At 48.5% G+C, this 27085-nt stretch overlaps 1 protein-coding gene and 1 non-coding gene across 2 annotated transcripts in view; one reads left to right on the forward strand and one right to left on the reverse strand.

Moving 5' to 3' along the window:
* Positions 1-27085, reverse strand: part of RHPN2 (rhophilin Rho GTPase binding protein 2) — a 58009-nt gene that overhangs the window by 15212 nt on the left and 15712 nt on the right. The window contains exons 3-9 of the mRNA XM_037030734.1: positions 15040-15168; positions 12579-12654; positions 6239-6316; positions 5749-5873; positions 3204-3370; positions 1106-1293; positions 548-704 (exon numbers count right to left, since the gene is read on the reverse strand). Of these exons, the coding sequence (XP_036886629.1) occupies positions 548-704; positions 1106-1293; positions 3204-3370; positions 5749-5873; positions 6239-6316; positions 12579-12654; positions 15040-15168 (920 nt within the window). The remainder of the gene's footprint in view (positions 1-547; positions 705-1105; positions 1294-3203; positions 3371-5748; positions 5874-6238; positions 6317-12578; positions 12655-15039; positions 15169-27085) is intronic.
* On the forward strand, positions 6548-6678 carry LOC118976379 (small nucleolar RNA SNORA76). The gene has a single exon (XR_005064256.1). It is a non-coding gene; the product is annotated as a small nucleolar RNA SNORA76 (small nucleolar RNA).

A 27085-nucleotide genomic window follows, 5' to 3' on the forward strand; every position in this document is an offset into this window, starting at 1 on the left:
AGGGGGTGACAAAAACTCAACAATCAAGGCATATAATAATAGTTTAACACAAGTTTCTAAATATCAAAATCAATGCAAAAAATCCACGTGAACAAAAATCTAAATTTTTTCTGTTCCGGGCTCTAATGTGGCTCAGCACAGCACTGTTACCAAGGCATTAATTTTGATTCATGTAAAATGTCGCAATAAGATTTCGTCTTGATTGCTGAGTTTTGGGGCATCCCCTTGACTTTGCACCTGAAGCAAATGCGTCCTAGTCCTTGCCCTGGCCCTCGCCCTATTCCAGGTCATGAGGCTGTCCCCTGCAGCCCAGGCAGAAGTAATGCCTCCCCTCTTCCTCCCACAGGGGAAACACAGAACACCTAAGCCCACCCCGGCCTGTGTGACAGCTGCCTGGGCCGACATGCACTTCCCAACCTCTGTCCCCAGGCTGTGAGCATCTCCAGGGCAGGCGTTCAGCCCCCCCACAGCTCAGACTCTCCTGGAGAGAGGCCAACCACAGCCCCGACTGACCAAAGCCCAGAGCCTCCGAGCCCCTAAGCCTTACACTGGTGGTCAATGAGGAGGGAGGCCACAAAGTAGTGGGCCAGGGCTCCGTAGTGGTGGGCCTTCACACAGGCCAAGCTGGCCCAGGAATAGGGGATGTTCTCCTTCACTGGCGCCTGGCTCATGGCTGCGTGCAGTTGCTGATAGACCTCTCCCACCTGCAAGAGAAGGGATGTTGGGAAGGGAGAGTTTGGCAGAGGGGCCCTCACGCACCAGAGCTGCAGAAAGAGCCCTTTCTTCTATGCAGCAGCCTCGGCCAGAGGCCACTCCAGAATCTGGGAGCCGCTCCAAGACTTCTTCATTCTGTCCGTGTCAGCGCTAACAGGGAGATCAGGCAGCTGTCATTATGCTGGGTTTTAGGCTAAGCTGCAGATGGAATCAGCGATCCATATCTGAAACACTAGCACTTGCCAAGAAAACGCAAGCCAGCACTCTGGCCGGGGTGGGCGTGCCGCCCAAGCCGTGGGCAAGCTGTGGGGGGACGTCCCCGCTGCTTCCAGTGGGCCCGTACCGATGCATCCTGCCCACCCCGAAAGTCGAGAGAACCAGGAAGGCTTACCTTGGCAGCCTCCTGAGCCACCTTCACCAGCATGAAGAACTCATTCTGGATCCCAGGAAGGCAGATTTTCTCAAACACGCTCTCTTGGGCCTGTGCAAGCATCATTCTGACCAGCACGTTGAGCATGGCGGGGCTCATGTCATAGCTCGGTGTGTGAGTAAATGTCTCTTTCAGGTGGTTTAAAACCCCTACAATTGGAAATTGTTTGCACATTATTTGGGGGCCACATTTATTTCACCATGCTGCTCAGAAATACAGAGAACTGGCAGAAGCAAAAATATGACAGATGCTCCTGGAACGTCTTCAAAAATGTGATTCTCAATGACCGTAAGATCCAGCAATTCCACTCCCAGGCGCACATACCAAAAACGGACAGCGGGGACTGAAACGAGCAGGCATGGACCAATGTTCATGGCAGCACCTTCCACGAGGGCCAAAAGGCAGAAACAGCGGAAATGTCCGTTGATAGACTGATTGATGGATCAGTCTATCAATGTGGTATAAACATGCAATGAAATATTTTTCAGCCTTAAAAAGGAAGGAAATTTGGACACATGCTACAATATGGAAGAAGATACTATGCTAAGTGAAATAAGCCAATCACAAGGACAAACAGGGTGATTCCACTGACCTGAGATGATAGCAGAACAGCCTGGAATTTGCAGAGATAAAAAGTGGAATGGAGTTTGCCAGGAGTTCGGGACGGAGGGGTGGGGAGAGGGAGTGGAGCGTTACTGTTTAACAGGAGCAGAGTCCCACTTTGGGACTATGGGGAGAGTTGCACAACGATGTGAACGTGCTGAATGCCGATGCACTCTCAGACATGGTGGAAATGGTCCTTGCATTATGTCCCTTTTGCCACCGTTTCAAAAAAGATCTGACTCTCCTCCAAACCCTCACAGCTGTATCAGGAAAGGAGACCAGCCTGCTGCCATCCATTCCTCTCTCTCCTGGGACAACTGAGAAATGCCAAGCATGGCCAGGCGCTTGAGGCAGGCAGAGCAGACCGCAGGCGTGGGGAGTGAGTGCAGGGCTCCCAGTGGGGCAGGCTCACACTCAGCACTGAGGCCATTCAGAAAAGTGGGGTTTTTCCCTAGGGCCCTAGGAAAGATCAGCCCAGCCCATTCCAAGAGAAATTTCCACGCTGTAGCCACTTGGCTGATTTTTTTTACGCTTTAGAAAAGTAACTGTCACAACACAAACAGACATCAACCTGCAGCTAAAATAAAATCTCCACCCCGAATCCCATCTGACGGGTTCCTCCGGTTTTGCCTGCAAGTGCAGACTGCTTTGCGGAAGGACGGCCACCACCACAGGCCACCACCACGGGCCGGGTGCTCCTCCCTGGGTGTCTCCACTCTGCTCTCAAACCGCATTCTGTCCAGGGCTCCAATCTCAGAGACAGGTACCTGCTCAAGATTCCCCAGAATGATGAGTCCAGGAAAGGGTTTACAGTGAAAGAAATCCATTCCTGCAGGGCATCAGTGTACTGGTTCATCCCGAGTACGCCAGACACGGGCCCTGCTAGAGGGGAGTGAGGCAGGACCCCTGGACACCCGTGGGCCATGTCAGGCCCACCCACTGCACCAGGCCTCCAACCCCTGGTCCTCCCATCAGTGCTAAGCGTTGTTTGACAAAGGGCTCAGAAGAGCAACCTTAGGTAGGCGGGCTTCATAGAATCAGCAAAATATAAAGGCATAAACAGTAATAGGCACTAGTGAGGCACACATAAGTTTTTAAAAAGCCTGCTTTTTTACTACTCGGAAAAACTTACTCTGTTCTTCAGCATAGTGTTCAAAGGAACGCTCCAGTCACTACCACCCTCAAGGCCACTCATTTGGAAAAGATTAATCGTTAACCACAGGATTCACTGTGTACACGAGCCATAACCCAGACCCAGACTGTGCCAACAGGGTTTAAACCAGTAAGCAATTCTCTTGGTGGGAAATTACACCAGCACTGGAGACTGGCCTGGTCCTTTCAGGCCCAGGAGACCAAGTGTGAGCCTGGGAAGGACCCACAGACCCACTTCGGTGGGGGTACCCAGTGCCAACTGACAGGGCCAGGACTCTCCCAGCAGCGCCCCCCGGAGACACACCTGCGGCTCTCTGAAACGCGTCCACTGCGCTCTCCAGCCCGGCTCGCGTCTTCCGATTGCACCGGGTCCCAATCTGTGTGTAGAGGGCTCCGATATTAAACAGAATGCTGGCCTTTTCCAGTAACAAGTTCTGTTGGCTGACTGGGACCCCGGTGAGGGAGTCATACCTATTTAAAAGAAATGTAATGTGTTGTGAGAAGAGAGATTGCTTGGCTAGTTAATGCCATTTTGGGGGTTAAAAAAATGATTATTTCTTGAATAAAATTCAAAGATGCACATGCAACAAGGCTTTCATTTCCAAACAAGAGGATGGGTCTGATCATACCAAAGACATCCTCAACAGCACACACAAATAAGTGTTCACAACCAAGATGTCCTTCAGTAGGTGAATGGATTAAAAAGCGGTGGTACGTCCATACAGTGGGATATTACTCAGCGCTAAAAAGAAAACAGCTGCCGAGCCATGACAAGACATGCAGGAACACTAAATGCATACTGCCAAGTGAAAAAAGCCAACCTGAAAAGGCTACATACGGTATATGATTCCAACTATATGACATTCTGGAAAAGGCAAAACAGTGGAGACGGAGAATCAGCGGTTACAAAGTTCCAGAGAGGAGAAGGGGGGGACAAATAGGCGGAGCACACAGAAGCTTTAGAGCCATGAAACTGCCTTGCACACTCCGTTAGCAGATACTAGTCATCACACACTACCAAGTCCACGTAGAACAGACGACACCAAGAGTGAACCCTGTCAACTGTGGACTCGGGTGACAGTGTGCCCACTGTGGTCAACGTGCCTCTCTGGTGGGGGTGTTGACGTTGGGGAGGGGGCGCTGGGGGTTTACAGAAAATCTCTGCACCTTCCCTTCAATTTTTCTGTGAACCTAAAACTGCTCAAAAAATATATAAGGATTCCCTTAAATAAAATACAGCAGTTATAAACTCCTCATAATACAACATAATACCTGCTCAAGTCTAAAAAGAGTCAGGATTTGTTTTAAAGTTCACACATCAACCAGCATGTAGACACGGAGCTTCTCCTTAACGCAAGACTGAGGTGAAATCGCCTTTAGAACCTGGACCAGGGCAGGCCGCCGTCTGCCTTCCGTTTCAACAGGCAGGCATCACAGGGGCCCGCTGTGGCGTCATTTAACTCCGAATACGATCCTTACTACTGGGATTTGGCCTCCTCTCACCCACACTCAGAGAGCAGGCAGAACATCTCTAAAGCATGTAAACAACACTAATCTTTGAAAGTACCAATTCTGGCCCTGACTGATGTAGCTCAGTGGACTGGGCACTGTTGAACCGCAAACCAAAAGGCAGCCAGTTCAATTCCTGGTTAGGGCACATGCCTGGGTTGCAGGTTTGGTCCCAGTTGGGGGCACATGAGAGGCAACTGATCGCTGCTTCCCTCACACATCAATATTTCCCTCCCCGCCTTTCTCCCTCCCTCCCACCTCTCTCTAAAAAATACACCAACAGAATCTTAAAAAAAGAAAAAGAAAAAAAAAACATCAAGTCTGGCACTGGCTGGGTAGCTCAGTTGGTTAGAACACTGTCCCAATATGCCAAGGTTGCGTGTTTGATCCTGGGTCAGGGTACATACAAGAATCAACCAACGAATATATAAATAAATGGAACAAAAAAATCGATGTTTCGCCCTGGCTGGTGTAGCTCAGTGGATTGAGCGCAGGCCTGCGAACCACACAATCGTGGTTCAATTCCCAGTCAGGGCACATGCCTGGATTGCAGGCCAGTTCCCGGCAGGGGACTCACAAGAGGCAACCATACATTGATACTTCTCTCCTTCCCTTCCCCTCTAAAGATAAATAAATAAAATTTTTTTAAAAATTGATGTTTTTCTCTCTCTCCATCTCTCCCCCACTTCCTCTCTTTCTAAAATCAGTAAAGAAAGAAAATGCCAACTCTGGAAAGAACCAAATACTCTGCTTTGTTTTGAATTTATTTCTGTTTGCAGCCTTGTCATTGGGACAAAACCTGATTCCCTGCTCACACCCCATCTGGGACAAGAATCTTGCTTCTTGTTAGTTCTACCTCAGAGACCCGGTGATAAAATGAGCATGAAAAAACGCCTCCTCTCTTCAGCTCACTTGTTCTGAGAAGCAACAGGCAAGGTTTGTTAGCGCCTTCTCCCCTCGGGTCACCTTCACAAACACATACCAGTTCACCCACACATCCTGTACACAGGGGACGATTAGAAAAAGGGGCCTTGCCCTGGCTGGTGTAGCTCAGTGGATTGGGTGCGGGCCTGCGAGCCAGAGGATCGTGGTTCGATTCCGGGTCGGGGCGCATGCCTGGGTTGCAGGCCAGTTCCCAGCCGGGGATGCAGTTCCCGGCAGGGGGCACATGAGAGGCAATCATATGTTGATGTTTCTCTCCCTCTCTCCTTCCCTTCCCCTCTAAAGTTAAATAAATAAAATCTAAAAAAAAAAAAAGAAAAAGAAAGAGGGGCCTCACAGTGCAGAGGAGCCTGTGGGGCCGCAGCGGGGGCAGCACCACACACACCCCAGGCACCTACCAGGTAAACAAGATCCCCATCTGTCGGGTGGGTGGGAAGAACCGGCTCTCAACAAAGCCCAACTGGAGGAAATAACTCATCAGCAGTTCAACGCCGGCCTCATCCCTGCTGGGTGTCCGACAAGCCTGAAATGAAACGAAGCACCCCGGGAGGGAACGGGTGGGTACGGAGCAGATGCCGTGGAAGGGAGCAGGGCTCACGCAGTCTTCCCGTGGAGCTTGGGGCCCGCTACTGGTATCATGGACTCTAGGAGGGGTGGAAAGGGCTGGGATGAACTCTGGAGTTCCAAGTCCAGCCCCAGCTGTGCCAGTAGGCAGGTCTCCTCCTTTCTGCAGACATATGTGACAAGTGGAACAGATGAATAAACAGCCCCTCCCGATCATTTCCAAATACCTGCAATTCTCTAAGATTTCAAGTGCAATAGTGAGATATTCTGAAGACTCAAGCTCCAGCCAGCACCCTCCCCTCCCTGCTGCGTGCAGAAACGTACTTGTCTCAGATCCATAAGATCTGCTATTTCATCTTCATACAGGTAGCTATCTTCACCGTAATGTTCCAGAATAAAATCCTGGAAGAAAAATGGGATAAGATAACACTGAGATAGAGTGTCATTCAAAACCATAACGAGGTAAAAGAGTAATGTCTAATGTGCTGTGCTCCCTTTAAAAATACATGTAGAATGCACGGTCTCTGAGCCCCTGCTGCACCTGCGTATGGCTACACCTGCACATGGCGCCAGGGTCAGGCTGCACCTGCACATGGCTGCACCTGCACATGGCGCCAGGGTCAGGCTACACCTGCTCATGGCGCCAGGGTCAGGCTGCACCTGCTCATGGTGCCAGGGTCAGGCTGCAGGGCCAGAGCACGTGCTTGTGCATAACTGGGGCCTAATGCTCCCCATCCCAACCCCTTTAACCCTTAGCTACATGGTGGCAAAAGAAAAAAGAAAAGAAAAGCAAAACCAGAAAAACAATAAGTAAGTAAAAATACATGTAGAATACATAGAAACCTATGGAAGATTGTATACTGCAGTGATTTTCTGAGTGATGGGGTTTAGTTTCTTAACTGTTTATGTATATTTCACACAAGGCTGTGTTTACTCATATTGGAGACAGAGGAAGGGAGAGAGACAGAAACACCCTGTGTGTGTCCCAGCCAGGGATCAAACCCGCAACCTAGGTACACGCCCTAACCTTTTGGTGTATGAGAGGACCCTGCAACTAACTGAGCCACCCAGTTAGATTCCGGGTCAGGGCACATGCCTGGGTTGCAGGCCAGGTCCCAGTTGGGGGCATGTGAGAGGCAACTAATTGATGTATCTCTCACACATCGATGTTTCTCTCCTTCTCTTTCTCCCTCCCTCCTCCTCTTTATAATAATAAATAAATAAACTTTAAAAAGAAAAAGAAAAAATATATGGGAACAATAATATATGGGAACAATAAAAAATCTATGGGAACATAAATAATGGGAACAATAAATTTCACAATAGCAACAAAAGCACAATATTTCTAGGGATAAAAATGTAATTAAGCTGATAATTATTAAACTTTGTTGAAGAAAATTCATTAATTCATTCTTCCCTTTAATTCATAAAATCATTGAAATAAGACAGATGTGGGCCCTGGCTGGTGTAGCTCAGTGGATTGAGCATGGGCCTGCAAACCACACGACCGTGGTTCGATTCCCCGTCAGGGCACATGCCTGGGTTGCAGGCCAGTTCCCAGCAGGGGACGCATGAGAGGCAACCATACACTGGAAAAAAAAAGACAGATGTGGTCCCTGCCACCACAAACGTGCTATTTGTTGACATTACCAATTAAAAATATATCCATAGTTGAAAATGTGTAAAATTGAAAAGATGAAATGTTGCCCAAAGTAGGCTATCATTCTAATGAAATTTCAATTAAAACTCAAAAGTACTCTTTTTGGAAAACTTCACAAAGTATGAAAGTAAAAATGTGGAAGAAAAATGAAGAACTTCTTGAAAAGCATACTAATAAAGGAGGCTTGCTCTATTTAGCGCTAAAACACACAAAGATTAAACACGCAGTGGAAATGGACAGTGGAACCAGACACGGGGCTGGAACAGACTGAAGCAGACTCGAGAAGGAGGTGCACAACTAAAGCCAGAACTCCACGGAAGTGGGAAGGGCTGAAGCATCCAACAGGGCCAGGCAGGCAGGAAGAGGCACTCACAAACGATGCGACAGACGTGAGTGTAAGGAAAGGACCGTGACAGTGGTGGGGATGGTGTGGGACCTCCAGAGCCATTAGAACCCCAGACCTGAAGAAGAGTCAAGGGGGGGAAGGAGCTTGGAAACCAGACAGGTGGCTGCCTGAGGTGGGTACTGAACACCCGCCACGACCTTCCCTACAGAAATGCAAAAGGAAGCCAGCTGAGGGAGCCAGGAATAAATGCCCGACTTCGCTCTCCTCCTGCCCTCTCACATCCAGCTGGTGCTCCTCCCCCGTGGCCACACCCAATAGGAAACCACAGAGCAGGAGCCGCTGCCTCTTGGCACAGAGCAGGATGGAGGATGATGGGACAGTGGGAGGTGGGGGACGGAGGGAAGCAGACACCATCCAGCATCACAGACGGATTCTCCAGGCATGGTTCAGGAGAAACTGCCTGCCCCTTTGGTGAAAATAAAAAGTTAAAGCCTTACACCTCACATTTTACTGCAAAACAAATTCTAGACAGGTTAAAGATTTGATGTTAAGAATGTTTAAACAAAGGACTAGGAGAAACAATACCTAAATATTTATGACATCTTGATGTAGAGAATGCCCTTCTGAAGATATCAGCAAGACAGAATTGTAAAAGGAAGAACTGGTAAGTTTAAAAACATAAAACCTACATGGAGAAAAATATATGTAAACCTTTAAAACTGGTTATTGCTTATATAACAAAAGTCAAAGGAAAGAATGTACTGAGAGAAATACGTGCACTACATATAACCACGGGTTATTGCCCTTCACGGGTTAAGAAAAACTGTTGCAAGTAATGAGAGCAACAAGCCGGAAAGCGACAAAGGACAGAAACAGTCATTCAGAACAGGAGAGATGTCCGGGGCACATAAACATATACGAGAATGTGCTCAATTCTGTTTCTGATTAAAAAATGCAAACTATATATAATAAAGTATCACTTTTGCCTGATTTCACAACAATCAAAAAGGCAGTTTTTTAAAAATGAAAATGACGAGTGATGCCGAGTGCAATCGAAGATGCAGGAAAACAAAACACAGGGAGAGGCAGGACCATTTCTGGTGGGAAATCGGATGATGTCGTTAGTATCTCTGACCTACCAAGTTCACACCCAGAAGTTTATCTGAAGGGAGTATTCAGCAAAGTGCAAAAATGCTCAATTGAGAGCTGCTGACAATAGCGAGTATCTGGCAGCTGTCTGTAGAAGGAAATCAACAGCTACTTAGTTTGGCCCGAAGGTGCACCCCGCTGAGCCCCATCAGAGGACGGGGTCACACATCCTTGTGAGGTGGTCCCGACTGGAAAGAGCCTGGTGTCCAGAGAGGAAGTGCTGAGCAAGCTGCAGAGCTCAGGGGGAGGGAAAGGTGGCAGGTTGTGAGGGAGCTATACACGCCTTGGTGTTTTCTGAACAGTTTGGAATACTGTTCTTAATCAGAAAGATAAATAAAGCTCTACTTAAAATTTTAAAAAACAACTTGAATTCTCTGGAAAGGGACGGTATTTTTTTTTTAAAGATTTTATTTATTTATCTTTAGAGGGGAAGGAGAGAGGGAGAGAAACATCAATGTATGGGTTGCCTTTCCTGCGTCCCCTGCTGGGAGTTGGCCTGCAGGGAACCGGCCTGCAACCCAGGCATGGGCCCTGACTGGGAATCGAACTTCGATCCTCTGGCTCGCAGGCCCGTGCTCAATCCACTGAGCTACACCGGCCAGGGCCTAGGGACGGTATTTTGATGATGCTTTCTAATGAGGCCATCTTTAAAGCTCACTTGTTTAAAATAAAACCAAATCACATTGTGAGGCTTTCTTGACTGTTAAACCTCACGCCGACACACTCATCAGATCTGAAAGACAACTGCCCCGATTATGTCAGCAACTACTTCTCTAGCACCTGTCTGTTACTCGGAAGCATGAACGTGAAAGGGAGAAAACAGAATGTCCCAAGTGTTCTCATTTTTGGATGACTAACATTTGTAGAGTCCCTTTTAAGCTAAAATGACATGGTTGGAAGCCTCAGCTGAATAGCAGTTGGCCGTGCCCGCAACACGTGATTTTTTTTCACTGGCTTTAATGTGGAATTCAGCGCAAGACATGTTTGGAGCCTTACAGACGCCCATAAAATCCCCCAGTTTCTCTGGGAGTTTCCCTTAAAAACGCATACACTAAAAAAAAAAAAAAAAAAGAAGCATACAAACTCTTGCAGCTCTGGCACCAAGCAACAAATCTTTAGAAAGCTATTCCACAAAAGCAACAAGGACATTTCCACAGACACAACGTCCCAGTCTCACACACTGGAGACAAGTGTCACATCTAAAAGTCCAAGTAGCCTGTGAACAGTTGGCATAAAGCCGTGGGGCTCCTGGATTGTTTTCTCCCCCATAATCCAATCTCTGGTGATCCTGGTCCTGCCAGACGACCAGTGTCCTTCTCAAACCCCAGAGTCGACCCCAAACTCACGGGGACCCGCACCAAGATTTAAACAAGGCAGCAGGCTCTGGGTGAAAGGCCTCATGTCAGGCAATTCACAGTCTCTGCTCCAGAATGGAGGTCAAGTGCAGAAGCTTTCAAAGCATTCACCAATTGCTTGTTCTTTTTAAGTCCTGCCTGAGGATATGTTTATTGCTTTTTGAGAAAGAGGAAGGTGGGCTGGGAGAGAGAGGGAGAGAGGGAGAGAAAGAGAGAGACAGACATCAGCTGCTGCCTCCCATACTCATCCTGACTGGGGATCTGACCTGAAACTCAGCTATGTGCCCTCACCGGGAATCAAACCCACAGCGTTTTGGCACACAGGACGATGCTCCAACCAACTGAGCCACGGGGCCAGGGCTAACAGATTGCTTTTAAAAAGACAAATTCCGTGGTGTCCAAAATGCCATGTGGGAACTTTTTTCTTTTCTAAGCTAAAAGTAGTCCAGGATGAGTCAATGAACAGGAGTGCTACAAAAAGAAACATAATTCTTTGAAGCGTTTTCCATGATGCTGGAATTAATTCCCATATACCATGCCTGTGCCGGAAAAGCGCAGAGACGGGCACTACCTTCCACCCCGCCCCCAATTTCTCCTCCTAAATGGAAGTTTGAAGTGATTCATGAAAACTCAGACTGACAGCTCTAGCTGGTGCAGCTCCGCTGGCTGGGTGTCCTGCTGCGAAGCGGAGGGGCACTTCCTGCTGCCTCCAAGCAGAGCACCTGCCCCACTTCCCACCTGAGCCCCCACTGCCCACAGGCAGGGCCTGTGACATCGCCAGCACGCAGCTCAGTGACAGGCACAGGTGGGCCTGCAAGTATCGGCTGCTTGCCAGAGACACACACAGGTAAAAGTAAGCCAGATACTGTTCCCTGTGAAGAGGTGAACTGTATGGTATACAACTTATATCTCAATAAAGCAACTGTTTAAAAACAAGAAAGAAAGAAAGAAAGAAAGAAAGAAAGAAAGAAAGAAAGAAAGAAAGAAAGAAAGAAAGAAGGGAGGGAGGGAGGGAGGGAGGGAGGGAGGGAGGAAAGGAGAAAGCGAGAAAAGGAAGGAAGATGGGAGAGAGCAGAGGCCAGATCCCCAGGAATTAGGTGGGGGAAATCAACAACCAAAACTCTAGTTATTCCAGTATGTAAGGAGAGTGAACTACCACCTCTGATTTACTTTGAAATGCCTAAAAAAATTAGATGGATTGGCCTTGGCCAATAGCTTGGTTGGTTAGAACATCAACCTGATACACCGAGGTCAAGGGCACGATCCCCCACTCCCCACCTAGTCAGGGAACACACAAGAAGCAACCAATGAACACATACTAAGTGGAACAACAAATCGATGTTTCTGTTTCTCTCTCTCTCCCCCTCCTCTTTCTCAAATCAATTTTTTAAAAAGATGGATTAAAATATAGACACAGGGAGGCAGAGATGGGTACGTGTGTGATAAAGTGCCCACAGTAAAATGTTCACAGTAGAATCTAGGTAGATAGAGAACATATAGGAGTTTGCTGTAAGATTCTTCCAATTTTCTATTCTGCAAGTTTGGAAATTTTCTTAAAATGTTTAGGAAAAAAATGTAGCAATTCTTCCAAAAATATGGCCTACTTCAGTTTAAAAATTTAAGAGAAAAAGATAGCCCTGGCTGGTGTAGCTCAGTGGATTGAGCATGGACCTGTGAACCAAAGGACTGCGGTTCGATTCCCAGTCAGGGCACATGCCTGGGTTGCAGGCCAGTTCCCAGCAGGGGACGCACGAGAGGCAACCATATGTTGATATTTCTTGCCTTCTCTCCTTCCCTTCCCCTCTAAAGATAAATAAAATCTTTAAAAAAAAAAAGAAAAAGAGACACTAAAATAGGATACAATTTTAAAATTCCAAGGCATGTCCACCACAGACCCCCTTTGTCTTGGCCTCCTGGGGCGGGCTGGTGGGGTCTCCAGCCCCTCTCCCCAGGCACCCGAGGAGCCTCAAAGTGACCAAGGAATGGAAAGGAGCGCCCCGGGCTCTCTGTGTGGCCGGCCGAGGGGGCTCTGGTCACCCTGCGGAAGTCAACCGATGCTTGGCGCATTAAGCCTAAGACCATTTGTAAAGGATACTAAATTTCTACATATTTTCCTTAAATGGGGGGCCCAGCTCCCGTAGCTTTGAGATTTACCTTGAGAACGATGGAAAAGTCGACATCCTTGGTTTCCTTCAGGCCAAGCGGAATCAGTGGGATGGTAAAGGTCTCCCTACGAGAAGCACAGCAGGGCTCTTAAGCATCCCTGTCCCGGTTGCTCCACACCCACGGGCCCCGCTTCCCCTGCACAGGCAGCCCAGCTCAGGTCCCCACCCCCTTCTGACACCATCCCCACACACCCCGGCTCGTTTTCCATAAAGACAACTCTGGTCACATCCCTGTCTCTGTCCTAAAACTGGTCCGGGTCCCAGCCTAACCCACAAGCCTGCTGCCATCCCCATCAGCTTAGCCCTCCAATCTCAACCCTTCCTTTGGTGACTGTGCTGAGATCCTACTGTGCACCAGGACCTGCGCCTAGATCCCCTCTCTCCTGCAGCCCTCCAACCCTGGACTCTCAGTTGCCTCCTCCTGCGGGTGTATCTCTCTTAAGTGTGTCATCACCTGCAGGAGAAAGGCCTTGAGGGGAGAGGCCCCATGGGACAACTAAGTGCTCCCAACCCCCCAGCCAGGACCAGGCCCTGTGTCTCCTGCTTCCCTTCCTCCTCCTCTCCCCTCCAGGAACCACTCGGTTACCCCACAGGTTGCCTGGGAATGCACCCTGAGCCTACTTCTTAGGGGCAGGGCCAATAGGAAGTGAACCAGACTCAGGCTGTGTTCTGCAAACAGGGATTTAGCTGCCGGACCTGTAATGGGAGACCTCTGCCCAGCCAGGGGAGAAGGCCAGGAATGCTGCGTGGGCAAGTGGACAATGCGTCTGTAAGCTGACACTGCCACTGTGGTGAGGGGGAAACGAGAGGACTGTGCGCAGCGCAGGTGGGGTCCAACGGGTGCGTGGCTTCCTGAGAGCCGCAGGGAAAGCTGGGCCCTGCTGGAAGGAGACGAGGATGGGCCGCCGCCCTCTCCCCTGTCCCCGCCCCACACGGGGCTGGCGGCAAGGTCTGCTCTCCCTGGTGACTGTCCAGGAGCAGCCAGTCTCCTAACCCAGGCTCCCTGGCCAGGGCGCTTCGCCCTGCTCTCGGGCTAACCTCTGACCTCCCTGTGTTTCCTCATCTGCACATGAGATTGTTTCTTTCTTGCCTTCCTCATAGAGGTGTTTAAAGATTACATGTGCTAAGAAAGAAGCAATCTGCTTTTTAAACAGGAAGGGGGTGGATTCAAATGCAAGGTGGCACTGTGAACGTGGGAACCTCTCTCCCCTCTTCCCGATGGCCCGGGGATGGACTGGCCACTCTAGAGCCACCCTGTGACCACACCAGGGCCCTGCCTGCGTGTCTCCGTGGGAGGCCTTCACAGTGGGCCTCCCTGAGTGGCAGGAGAGCAAGTGGGAGCAAGAAACAGCCCCCGTGTATCACCAAAGTTTGTCCCTGCCTTGCCTCCTCGAGGATCTTTGACCTTTTGGGCACAACACTGGAGTTTAATACCAGAGTGAAGGCTGGGAGAGAGCTTTTGCTGTTCTGATTAGGTGTTCAAAACCGCACTGGGAGCCCACAGCTAAGCGAGCCCGGGCACTCGGATGTCACAACAGGAAGAGCAGAAGTTTCACAGGTTCACCCTTCAGTTCTGAGAAACACACCTGTGCCCTCCACAGGGTTGGGGACAATCAGGAAAAGTATGTTCCAGAGATGCCTCAAGGTTCTCAAATGTCATCCTTCTGTTACTGCAGGGAGCAATTTTCTGACTGAGTTTTCCCCGGGGCCCCCCACCTTCTGAGAAGTCTCATTTCCCCACACAGAAAATCGGGCAAACTCTTCTCTGAAGCTTCTCAAAGTTATTTCTCCTGAAAGATGGCCATTTCCCACCTTGGGGTGGGAGATGCCCTGAGCTTTTCCGAAGGACACACTACAATACTTGGCCGCCCACAGACACTCTCCAAGGGATACCGCTCCATTAAAACACCCTTTCCTCGAACATTTAATGTGCCTTCTGCAGTGTTTCAGTTGCACCTTCTCCTTTGATAGGGAGCTAGCATGAGCCCCTTAATCCCTGATATAAAAAGCAGCTTGGACATTTTTGTCTTCTATCAACAAAGCGGTCCGGAACCAGGCTCTGTGCGTGGTGGTTTGAGGCTGAGTGGGAAGAAGGCAGGCAGCTTTGGCCCCACCTGGCAGGTCGGCTCTCAAAGCTAACCACAGAGATGCCCCCAGGGCATCTTTATGGCCGAGCCATGCGGCCCATGAGACCAATGCCATCTCCTTGACCGGACCCAGCCACCACGCGGTTCTCCCATAAAACTATGTACCTTTTTAAGTCCAGCTCTCCAGGTGTTGCCAACAAATTCCAGAGGTCCATCCCTGGCACCTTGCTCAATCCCAAACCTAATCATTTCCTCACTTCCCAGAGTGGGGGCTGCCACACCCTTGGGGCTATCTGTGCACCACCCCTGCTGTGGCCTGATCTGGGGCTCCGAAAGCACCTGCAGGAAGCAACCCCCACTTACTCTGGGCTCTGATAGACCCCCACCGAGATGTTGAGTCCCTCCAGCTCTTCCTTGAGCAGCTGCAGGTTCGAGTTCACAAAGCTCAGCTCCAGGCGAACCTGCTCCCGTACCTTGTGGTTCGTGGCTGCTCTGTGAAAAGGGAGGGGGAGAGAAGCAGCCTCAGTCGGGTGTCCCGGCTGCTTGGTGAGCAGAACCCCTGTCCTCACCGGGAAGCTCTCCCGGTCCACCTGCGGGTGTGAGTGCCAGATGTGATCAGATAAGGTGTCTCAGGGATGCCAGGCACCTGCCCCACTTGGAGCCACACCCACCAGGAAATGGACCTGGGATGCAGACAATGACGCTGAGCTGCCAAGCATACATCCTAAGACATCTCTGCAAAGAATCAGCCTTGTGAAGAGAATAGAGAACTGTTCCCAGCCACCCATAAAGGACCGGAAATCATCCCCTTAAAAGGAAACAGATGAGAGAATAGAGGAGGAGGTAAGACTCTCAAGCTCATTCTAGGACGCTAATACTAACCTGACAGACCAAAATCCTTCCTAAGTAAATATGCAGAAAACAAACAAAATATTAGCAACTTGACACCAGCAACATATAAAAATGATTATACACCATGACCCAGAGGGATTTATCCAAGAATGAGAGGTTGGCTTCATATCTGTGAATCAGTTAATGTAGTGTACTATAAATAAAAAATACACAATCACTTTAATAGACGGAAGAAAAAGTACAGGCATATCTTGAAGATACTGCTGGTTCAGTTCCAGACCACCACAATAAAGCAAGTATCTCAGTAAAGCAAGTTGTGATCTTTTCAGTGGTGGAGGGTCTTGCATTCAATTTGTAAAGCATGCAACCTCTGTGAAGTGCAATAAAGCGAAGAGCAATAAAACAAGGTATGCCTGTAGCTGATAAAGTCCAACTCAGATCTGTGATAAGAATTTTAAGCAAACTAGGAATGAAAGAGAATTTATAAAACTTAATAAAGGGCATCTATGAAAACACATAGCTAATATCATACTTCACAGTGAAAGACTGATGCCTTCCCCCCTTATGAACAGGAAGGAGAAAGATGTCTCCTTCTGCCACTGCTAACTGAAACTGTCCTGAAGTTCAAGCCAGTGCCAAGAAGACAAAGAAAGAAATGAGGCAGGCGTCCCCTCTTAAGAGCACACCCATGCCCTTCTTCCCTCTCAGGTACACATCTCCCTAAACTCTGAGGGCCCCCCGAGACTTGTAATCAGGGGAGCTGTGGGCAGCAGCAGCTCGTCCCGGGCTGACCCCCTGAACCCGTCTGCACAGCCGCCTTTCCCTGCCCTCCCAATGGCTGAAGCAGCCCCTCCCAGGCTCTCCTGCTGCTTCTTCTATCATAAGCCTTCCTTGTTTCACTGTCTCAGCTTTAATAAATTACTCTCAAGGTAAAAAAAAAATTTTTTTCAGAAATTAAAGTCACTTGGATTGGAAAGAAAAGAGTAAAACTGCCTTTATTCACAGATGGCATAATCTTGTATGTAGAAAAATCTACAGGTCTCCATGAAACAAATACTAGAATTAATAAATTTATCAAGGTCACAGGACACAATTCAATATACCCAAATCATTTTATTCCTATATTGTAGCAATGAACAATATTCAAATGAAATTTAGAAAAATTTAATTCATGATAGCATCAAAAAGATTAAAATACTTCGGATTAATTTTTTCTAAAGTACAATACTTATATACTAGAAACCTCAAAACATTGCTGAGACATTAAATATCATGTTTATGAATTGGAAGACTCACTATTGTCAATTCTCTGCTAATCTTTTTCTATTGATGTGGCGAAACTGCAATCAAAACCCAGCACACTTTTTGGTAAAAACTGACATGCTGATCCTAAAAATTATGTGGAAATGCAGAAGACCTGGAATAATGAAATAATTTTGAAAAAGAACGAAATTGGAGGACTTGCACTATCCGAATTTAAAACTTCCTATAAAGCCACAGTAATCAGTACAACGTGGTAGTGAGTGACACAGTGAAACTGCGTAGATTCCAGAAATAAACCCATACATTTGCGGTCAACTGATGTTGACAAACATGACAAGACAATTCCAGGGCGAGAGACAGGCTTCCTGATAAATGGCGCTGAAGCCGGTGGACATTCCTAGGTGTGTCCGTGTCCCCGAGACCGCCCCCAGCATCCGTGGTCCACCGGGAGGACTCAGAAGACAGCTGTACTCAGGGCTCAGATGTATCACAGCAAAGGGCACACAGCAAACCGGCAAAAGGAAAGGCGTGGGGTGAGGTCGGGAGGAAACCAGGCACAGGCGGCTAAGAGACGCCTCTCCCAGGGGAGCCTCACAGAACGGCTTCATTCCTCCAGCAGGGAGTTACGACGATACCTGTAACAGGCCACCTACCAGTGAGGCTCCTCAGAGGCAGAGCACGCAGGGTTTTTACAGGGCCCAGGCAGGGAGGCACCCCTGCCTGCGTGTTCTAAAATTCTTGACTTCCAGAGAGAAAGCAGATGTTCAGCTAAGTCACGTTATTTATACAAACAGTTTAGCATAATGAGTCCCTCTTATCGGTCTGGGAACAGTGGGAACTCTCCTGGAATCTGTTTCCTGACAGCAGCCTCGGGTTAACCTTGCAAGCAGGCCTTTAAGGCCTCTAAGGTTAGGCAGCTCAGGTCCGCTATGCTACCTCTTTCCTCCATAATCGGCAAAGACAAACCTCAATCTAAGTATCTTATCATACACCAATATTAACTCAGAAACTTCTAGGAGAAAACCTTCATGACCTTAGGCTGGGCGAAGTATTCCTAACTACACACCAAAAGCACAATCCATAAAAGAGAAATTGATAAATTGAACTCTGTTGAGTTTTAAAACTTTAGTACTTCAGAAGACTCTGTAAAAAAAAAAAGAGGAGGGAAGGAAGGAAGGAAGGAAAGAAAGAAGGAAGGAAAGATAAGCCACATATTATAAGAAAATATTTGCAAATTATTTATCTGACAAAGAATTTGTATCCAGTAAATATAGAGGTCTGTTCATTATATAATAAAAAGACAACTCAATTTTTTAATGAGCAAAAGACACGAATAAACATTTTACTAAAGAAGATATATGAAAGGCTAATAAGCACAAGAAATGATGCTCAAGACTACCGGTTAAGATGGAGGCACAGGTACACACGCTTCGCCTCGTCACGCAACCGCAGAAGAATCACAGCTAGCCTTACAACAAAACACAACCAGAGCTGCTGGGAAAATTGAATGGTGTGGAAATCTGATAACCAAGGATTTAAAAGAGCCATATTCATCCAGACTGGTAGGAGGGGCAGAGAGGACACAGTGTGTGGCAGGAAGAGGTGGCGGTGACAGGGGAACAGGCAGTCCCACATTCAAGTGTAGTGGATAAAAATTGGGAGGGACACCTTTGGAGGGGCGAGCCCAGCCCCGGGCCATCTGCACAGCCCGAAATTCCAGCACTGGAAGATAAAGTCTCATAACTTCTGGCTGCGAAAACCAGTGGGGTTCGGGGCTACCGAAGAAACTGCTGGTTTCTCAGGAGAGTCCGTTTAAAGGGCCCGCACAGACTGAGAGTGAGCACAAACCCACCCACTCTGGGAATCACCACCTGGGCAACAGCTGAAAGGGAGCCAGTCACGTATGGGAAGTGGGTGAAGGGACGAGAAATGAAGTGAATGCTGGACAAACCTCCAGAAGCCAGGCAGCAGCACAGTCCCCTCTCCAACCCCTCCCCCAACACAGAGCCACAAAGCAGGGAAGTGGGTTGCCCTGCCCTGGCAGACACCTAAGGCTCTGTCCCATACAACTCAACAGGTGCACTGAGGCAAGAAGTCAAAGCAGCTCTACCTAATACACAGGGAGGTTGTCAAATTGAGGCAACAAGGAAATATGGCCCAAATGAAAGAACAGAACAAAACCCAAGACAAAGAACGAAATGAAACAGAGATAACCAATCCATCAGATGTAGAGTGCAGAACACTAATGATCAGGATGCTCAGAGAACTTAATGAGCATGGCAAAAACATAAGGGAGGAAATGAAGGTCACACTAAGTGAAATAAAGAAAAATCCACCGGAAACCAACAGTGAACAGAAGGAAGCTGGGATTCAAATCAACAATTTGGAAAATAAGGAAGAAATAAACATTCAACCAGAACAGAAAGAAGCAAGATTTCAAAAAAACAGGGAGGATATAAGACAACTCTGGGACATCTCCAAATGTGCCAACATCCGAATCAAAGGGATGCCAGAAGGAGAAAAGGAAGGGCAAGAAATTAAAAACTTATGTGAAAAAAAATAATGAAAGAAAACTTCACTCATTTGGCGCAGGAAATAAATAGACAACTCCAGGAAGGTCAGAGAGTCCCAAACAAGTTGGACCCAAAAAGGACCACACCAAGGCACATCATAATTAAAATGCCAAAGGTTAAAGATAAAGTGAGAATCTTAAAAGCAGCAAGAGAAAAGCAGTTAGTTACCTACAAAGGGGTTCCCATAAGACTGTCAGCTGATTTCTCAAAAGAAACTTTGTAGGCAAGAAGAGACTGGCAAGAAATATTCAAAGTGATGAAAAGCAAGGGCCTACAACCAAGATTATTCTATCCAGTTAAAGTTATCATTTTGAATGGAAGGGCAGATAAAGTGCTTCCTAGACAAGGTAAAGCTGAAGGAGTTCATCACCACCAAGCCATTATTACATGAAATATTAAGGAATTTATTTAAGAAAAAGAAGATTGCCCTGGCTGGTGTGTTCAGTGGATTGGGTACCCAGCCAGCGAAACAAAAGGTCGCCCGTTCAATTCCTGTCAGGGCACATGCCTGGGCTGCAGGCCAGGTCCCAACTTAGGGGTGTGCGAGAGGCAATCTGTTGATGTATCTTTTGCACACTGATGTTTCTCTCCCCCTCTTTCTCCCTCCCTTGCCCTCTCTCTAAAAGTAAAGAAAAAAAATGACAGCAATAACAAGTGTTACTGAGGGTGTAGACAAACTGGAACCCTCATACACTGATGAATGTAAACGGCACAGCCGCTTTGAAAACAGTTGGGTAGTTTCTAAAATTGTTAAGTGTAAACTTACCATCTAACAGAGTAATTCTGCTCCTATGATCTATATGAGAGAAATGAAAACATATGTCCAAACAAAGACATGTATGTCAATGTTCATAATAGCCCCGAAGTGGTAACAATCCAGATATCCATTAACCGGCAAACAGAGGCGCAAAATGTCTTTCACCCGCAGAATGGAATACTGGGAAGCAATGCCAAGGAAAGAACGATACCCAAGTTCCGCAGCAGAGTTTTTGACACAGACTTGAAGAACTTACAGGTGAGGAATCACTGCAAAAAGTACGTGTCAATGAAAAACCGAGTCCTGAGTCAGGCCTTGCTGCACACGTTTCCACGAACCACCCGGGCAGGTCCCCAAGTCATCCCTCAGATCAAGGACTAGAATTTCTGCTTATTTCATGGATGAGGACGCCTGAGGTTTATCAGCCAAGAGCTCCCACCAGAGAGATGGTACCTGCCCACCTCGCCCTTCTCACTGATGAAAACCCAGCCCCCTCCATCAGCCTGCTTTGCTCACCACTTGTTTGCCTTTGCTTCAGAGAGCAAAGTGCTAACCTCCCCGCTACGGTCTGCCCTCCCCATTGCTCCCTATCTGGGCTCAACAGTTGCTCTCCATTTTGTACTTATAGGTCTTCTCTCCCCTTCTCTCACTGAACTCCTGCTTAACCAACCAACAAACTTTTGCCTCACCCCCTCAAAGAGAGTCACTTGACTCTGGCTGCAGATATGATGGCCATCTGCCCTCTAACTGCCCAATAAAACTTCCACACATGTGCACCTGGGCACCCCTCCCCACGGCCAGGCAATGAAGTGTCGAAAGCTCAGCTATCATTGGTTTGGGGACTCTTTTTGGCCATGATCACCAGTAACAAATACATTTACCTCTCAGGGCAGTACATGGATACGCCTCTAACATAAAATCCTGCAAAACCACCTTTTGCCGTCCACGTGACGTATGCCAAGAGCCTATTCCACTCTAACAGCTTGTTTTACTAAACACGACGGTGTATGCAGCTCTCCAATTCCGATTCCCTGACATCAAGTGGGTGCCCGACAACTCAACTCATGTCAGATACCAACTCCTGGGGTTAGCACAGACCCCACTCCAGGGGTGCTACTGGCTTGGTGCTCAAAGACCACCCCCCTTCGGGCACCCGTTCCAAGTACAGGGTGCCTATACGTCTGACCAACCACGTATAAGTCAGGATTCCCATAAACTCCTCTTCAAGTTAGACAATGCAGTAGAACTCACAGAACTCAAGAAAACAGTTTCATTAGAGTTCATGTGGTTTATCTGAAAGAATACAACCCAGGAACAGCCAGAGGGAAGAGAGCCATAGGCCGAGGAGGGGCATGGAGGTTCCACGCTCTCTCCGGGCATAGCATCCTCCTGGCACCTCAACATGTTCACCGGCCCAGAAGTCCCCAAGCCCCATTGTTTAGGGTTTTATGGAGGTTTCACAGTTGGTTAAACCACTGACCATTATTGATTGAACTCAATCTCCAGCTCCTTTCCCCCTCCTGGAAGGTCCGGAACTGAAAGTTCCCAACCTCTGAACAGGCTTGGTCTTTCTGGCAACCAGTGCCCCCTCCTGAAGGCCCCCCTCCCATCACGACTCATCCCATCGGTGTACAAAAGACACTGCAGAGTCCGGGGCTTTTCGGAGCTCTGTACCAGGAACCAGGCACAAGGACCAAATATTCATCATACCACGACAGCCACCCACTGAATTAATTTCATTACATATCATGGGTCACAACCTGTCGTTTGTAACAACTCCAGAGATGTTACTAGAATCTGACTGATTTACCAGCTGATAATGTCCGCAAGGAGGCTTGGAAGAAAATTCTCCCAGGCCTCAGTATTGGGAATGGCTGCTTCTTAGCAACTGGTCTGCTTCTGGCTAATGGGTCTAGAATGTGTTCCAGATCACATTCCCTTCTTCACAGCGCTTTGCAGGAAGCTCGGTGACAAACTGTCGCCCACATCTAACAAAGATTTTAGGCTTTTGTAGCATGTACTAGCCGTACTTCTGGCTAAATCTCTTCTTTATTCTTCTTCCTCTGCCCCCACATTCTCATTCACTCCTGCTTTAACCTCCCGTGTGTGGGTGTGTTAAGGTGCCTCAAACCCGTTTTGCAACGAGGCAAGATGAACAGTTATATCTCCTGGACGACAAGACCTTTACCTTGTATTTCTTTGTATTTCTCCTGGAACCTGGCACAGCCTTTTCCACACGGTAGGGAACCTTGTATCAAGTTTCAGTGAATGAAAGAACAAAAGGCAGAACAAACGCTACTCTCAGAAGCAACAGCAGGGTTAGGGAAAGAGGGAGGGGCTGCGACCGGTTCCGGCAGCGGAGTGCGTCCACCTTAAACACAACAATTTAGATCCTAAGAGCCCTGTCCAAACACCTGGACAGCCTCCAAGCTGCCATCCGTTCTGCCACCTCTACACGTGTATCTGCCACATGTCCTCCCACTAGACTTGGTTCCCACGATGTTGACATTTGGGCACACCAACGATTTTCAACCTTTTTCATCTCATGGCATACATAAAATAATTACTAAAACTCCGTGGCAATCAAAAGGTTATATTTTTGTTAATCTGACCAAAAAAATTGGTATAATCTTGATTGATTTACAAAAATAATAATAGCAGGAGTAATTACCTGGCCTTTTTGCTCCAAAGTGTTTTTTTTAATGTAGGTTTTTTTCCCTTTAAAAATTTTTTTTAAAGATTGTATTTATTTATTTTTAGAGAGGGGAGAAAAAACATCACATGTGGTTGCCTCTCATGTGCCTCCCACAAGGGACCTCGCCCACAACCCAGGCATGTGCCCCGACTGGGAATCGAACCAGAGACTCTTCGGTTTGCAGGCTGGCACTCATTCCATTGAGCCACACCAGCCAGGGCTAAAGTGGCTTTTTTAAAAAGTAGGTGTATATACTTGTATATAAGGATTTCTGTTACCAAAAATTAACCAATCAGACACAACCTTATTGTGCAACATGACTAATAAGATGTAACTTTATTATACGCCCTATATATTTATGGTTCAAGACAGGGCATTCGAACTGAATGGCTATTGTTCTGTTGGCTGCTGTCATTTTTTATGTGACTATCTAAGGGAAAAGAGGTCAGTGCCCCTGACTAAACAGCCAGCCAGGTGTTGCATGTTTTAAAAATTCTTGTGGCACACTGGTTGCGTCACTGAGGTACACTGATGACTCAGGGATCAACTATAGAGTTTGAGCTGTTCCTAGAACAGGGAATGATTTTTCACTGATTCATAGTACTTGGTGGAAAGGGCTGAAGCACATGCTGCCTCATCCTGGTTGGCCACAGGGCCTCCTGGCTACCAGACAATGGGCCTCAGAGGATGCGCACGGCAGAGGCAGAGCCGTTCCAGTGGGCCCACAGAAGCCAATCGTTTTTATCTGGAAAGGCAGTTCAGGTGCAGGCACCAGTAGGGAGGGTACCAAGGCTCTGGTCTTAATTCCTGACTTGAGCTGACTCTGTCCTTGCCTGTTGCCCCAAGCTCTTCTGCGGGCCTGGGCACAGGGGAGCTCAGCGCGTGCATCATGTTGAATTCGTGTACCTTATTGAAAAGCCACAACCTGTCATAGTACCAGGAGATATAACTGTTCATCTTGCCTCGTTCCAAAAACGGGTTTGAGGCACCTTAACACACCCACACACGGGAGGTTAAAGCAGGAGTGAATGAGAATGTGGGGGCAGAGGAAGAAGAATAAAGAAGAGATTTAGCCAGAAGTAAGGCTAGTACATGCTACAAAAGCCCAAAATCTTTGTTAGATGTGGGCGACAGTTTGTCACCGAGCTTCCTGCAAAGCGCTATGAAGAAGGGAATGTGATCTGGAACACATTCTAGACCCATTAGCCAGAAGCAGACCAGTTGCTAAGAAGCAGCCATTCCCAATACTGAGGCCTGGGAGAACTTCCTTCCAAGCCTCCTTGCGGACATTATCTGCTAGTAAATCAGTCATATTCTCGGTAACACTCTCTGGAGTTGTTACAACCCACAGGTTGTGGCTTTTCAATAAGGTACACGAATTCAACATGGCGCACGCGCTGAGCTCCCCTGTGCCCAGGCCTGCAGAAGAGCTTGGGGCAACAGGCAAGGACAGAGTCAGCTCAAGTCAGGAATTAAGACCAGAGCCTTGGTACCCTCCCTACTGGTGCCTGCACCTGAACTGCCTTTCCAGATAAAAACGATTGGCTTCTGTGGGCCCACTGGAACAGCTCTGCCTCGGCCGTGCGCATCCTCTGAGGCCCATTGTCTGGTAGCCAGGAGGCCCTGTGGCCAACCAGGATGAGGCAGCATGTGCTTCAGCCCTATCCTGCCGAGAGTCTCCACGGCCCCCTAGACCACCAGGAGAAGGCCTGCTCCCTTGGGTTTTTCAGGAAGAGCAGGCACAGGCTGCAAAAGTCCAGGATTAGACAGCGTGCAACTTACTTTGTCTGAGTGGTCAACCCACCAAGTGTGAAGAGGGGAAGGAAAGCCACGTGCAGCTGTTTCCTGGGGCCACTGACCACACCTACACAAACCGAGGCTTCCTTCAATTCGAAGCTTCTGAGGCCTTTTCCACCATAAGACGCCTCTATGTGACGAAGGCTTCTCTGCTCTAAGTCCAAAATGTCTTGAACATCCCCATGTTTTATCTTTAAAAATGCTTGTGAATTTTGCATTCCAACCCACATATCTCCATTTGTTTTAGTGTCATCTCACCACCATCTTTTAGTAAAACTGTCCCTCCAGGAATAAGCACCACAGGCCTGGGCTTGCACCAGCCTCACTGGCCTCACTGGAGCAGCTTGGCCTTAATCCATCTGACCCCACATCCTGCTCTGCCAGGGGCTCAGGGAGGCTGGAGCCCGTGCTGCCTGGTGCCCTCCCGTGGGCACTGGGCTAAGGCAGCAGATCAGCCAGTGGGACGGGACATCCGCCCCCAGCTCATCTCTTGTGGAGGGAGGCAGTTCGCAGAGCTGGAGCAGGCCCCCAAAGGCGTGGAGAGCCCAGACACACACTGGCCCCCACAGAAGTGACAGTGTGAGCAGTCATGAACCTTCAATCACCCTCGCTGTGGCCAAAGCCAGCCCAGAGCCTCCTGACCCTCTGGTCTGGAAGTCACAAAGTACAGATTTGTGGGACTGGTTCACTTGGCTCTCAGAGTGTTTCTCTCCCTCCCCTGCCAATATTCAAAAATTTAACTGTTAGGAGATTAACAATTTGTAAACGGTCAGATCTCTAGCTTCTCCTAAAAAAACAAAAAATCTAGCCTCTCCTTTTTAGGCTAAGCAAGGACAAAAATGGGAAGACCTGGCAACCCTGGCTCTGCCCTCCAAATAGGGCAAATTGTGTCCCCTCCAAAGAACACCTATGTCCTTTACTTTGCCACAGTCCCTACCACTCCCCATTGCCTCACAGCACCAGTCCCAGCCCTGCATTCCATTCCATGCCCACCAGGGCCCTATAGGCCTCAGAGCGGCCCACCCCTGCTCCAGCCCAACAGCTACCAGTATGAGAGGGGACCATGAAGCCCACAGAGGTTAAACAACTTACCTACCCTTGTTCAAAGAAACAATTAGAGCTGAACTATATGGCAACTTGTTTTAAATTTCACAAAGACCGTCTCCACCTCAGAGAAATGTCATCACATTTCTACCCCAGCTTTTCTCAAGGAAGGGAAGGGAAGGGAAGAGGGAAAAGAGAGAGAATATTGTCCTTGCTTAGCCTACAAAAGTGTATTTAAAACAGCCAGTATCTTCCTAATCAAAGTCCAGGAAGCTCATGGACTCTTGGCTGATACAGACCAGAGAAGACCCTGAAGGGTACAAAACCTGGCTCCTTGCAGTGCCTGCCCAGCCTCCAAGCCCTCTCATCAATGCAGGTAAGGACTGGGACCCTGCACTTCTGCACTTTGGGGGTCACCTTCCCAAATGCCCCACCCCCAAACACATTCCAACTGCCCTGACTTCATCCAGGGCCTTTGATGGGTCATGTGTGAACCTGAAAACTGACCAATGGGCAGACACCAGCAGTTCCCAACTTACAACTGAAATGACTCCTTCCCAGCAGGGCCAGGCACCCGATCCACAGCCCAGCACACTGCCAGGGCCAGAGTCAGGCTCGGCGAACTGCCGGATTCATTCTGGGGAAACCACTGGTGCCGGTGGAGTCAGATTAATAAACGGCTGCAGGGTTTCCTTCGACCACATTCTGCAGAGAAGGGCACTTTGAACCTCTAGGTCACTGTGAGAATCATTAACAACACCTCTCTGCCTCCGCCCCCGCCAGTGCAACTGCGGCCACCTGCACAATGAGCCTGAGCCTTGAGCCCTCGGAGAGGCTGTTTGCCTGTGTTATTAACAGAGCAAGGCACACAAAACTGGCCTAGTTCCCATCTCAGAAACACCAAATCCCCTGGTCAGAGAGGGCCTCCCTGACCACCCTCTGTCTAAGGCCACGGCCACCTCTATCACATTTCCCCTTCGTCAACATCCTAGACACACCACCTCCTGACGTGACCGGACTTGTTTACTGGGGTATTAGGGTCCCCCCATGGGAGACTATGCATCATGTGAGCAATCTTCCCTGAACTGCTTGCAGCCTTATTCTTGTACTTCAGACACCACTTGGCACTTGGCAGGTACTCAACAAATCAATTTGTGGGGTAAATGAACAGGCAAATCAATTGTGACCTGCTTCTGGGAAGCCACAGAGATGGCCTGTCAGAGTGTCAGGCGAGACCCCCAGCGGCCACAGCACACCAAGGGACCGTGCCTGAAGCCTTGCTGGCCCGGCCAGCCCCGCACCCGGCAGGCACTGCTACAAACTGAGGCCTCTCTGGAGCTGCACCAGCCGCACGTGGTCCACAGTGCTGTGCACCGGACAGTCCCCAGCCTTCCGTGGGGACAGGAACACTGTCAGACATTTTAACAG

Source organism: Sturnira hondurensis, unplaced genomic scaffold (genome assembly GCF_014824575.4).
Source record: "Sturnira hondurensis isolate 20B ecotype Veracruz unplaced genomic scaffold, ASM1482457v3 Scaffold0020884, whole genome shotgun sequence".
Classification (NCBI taxonomy): domain Eukaryota; kingdom Metazoa; phylum Chordata; class Mammalia; order Chiroptera; family Phyllostomidae; genus Sturnira; species Sturnira hondurensis.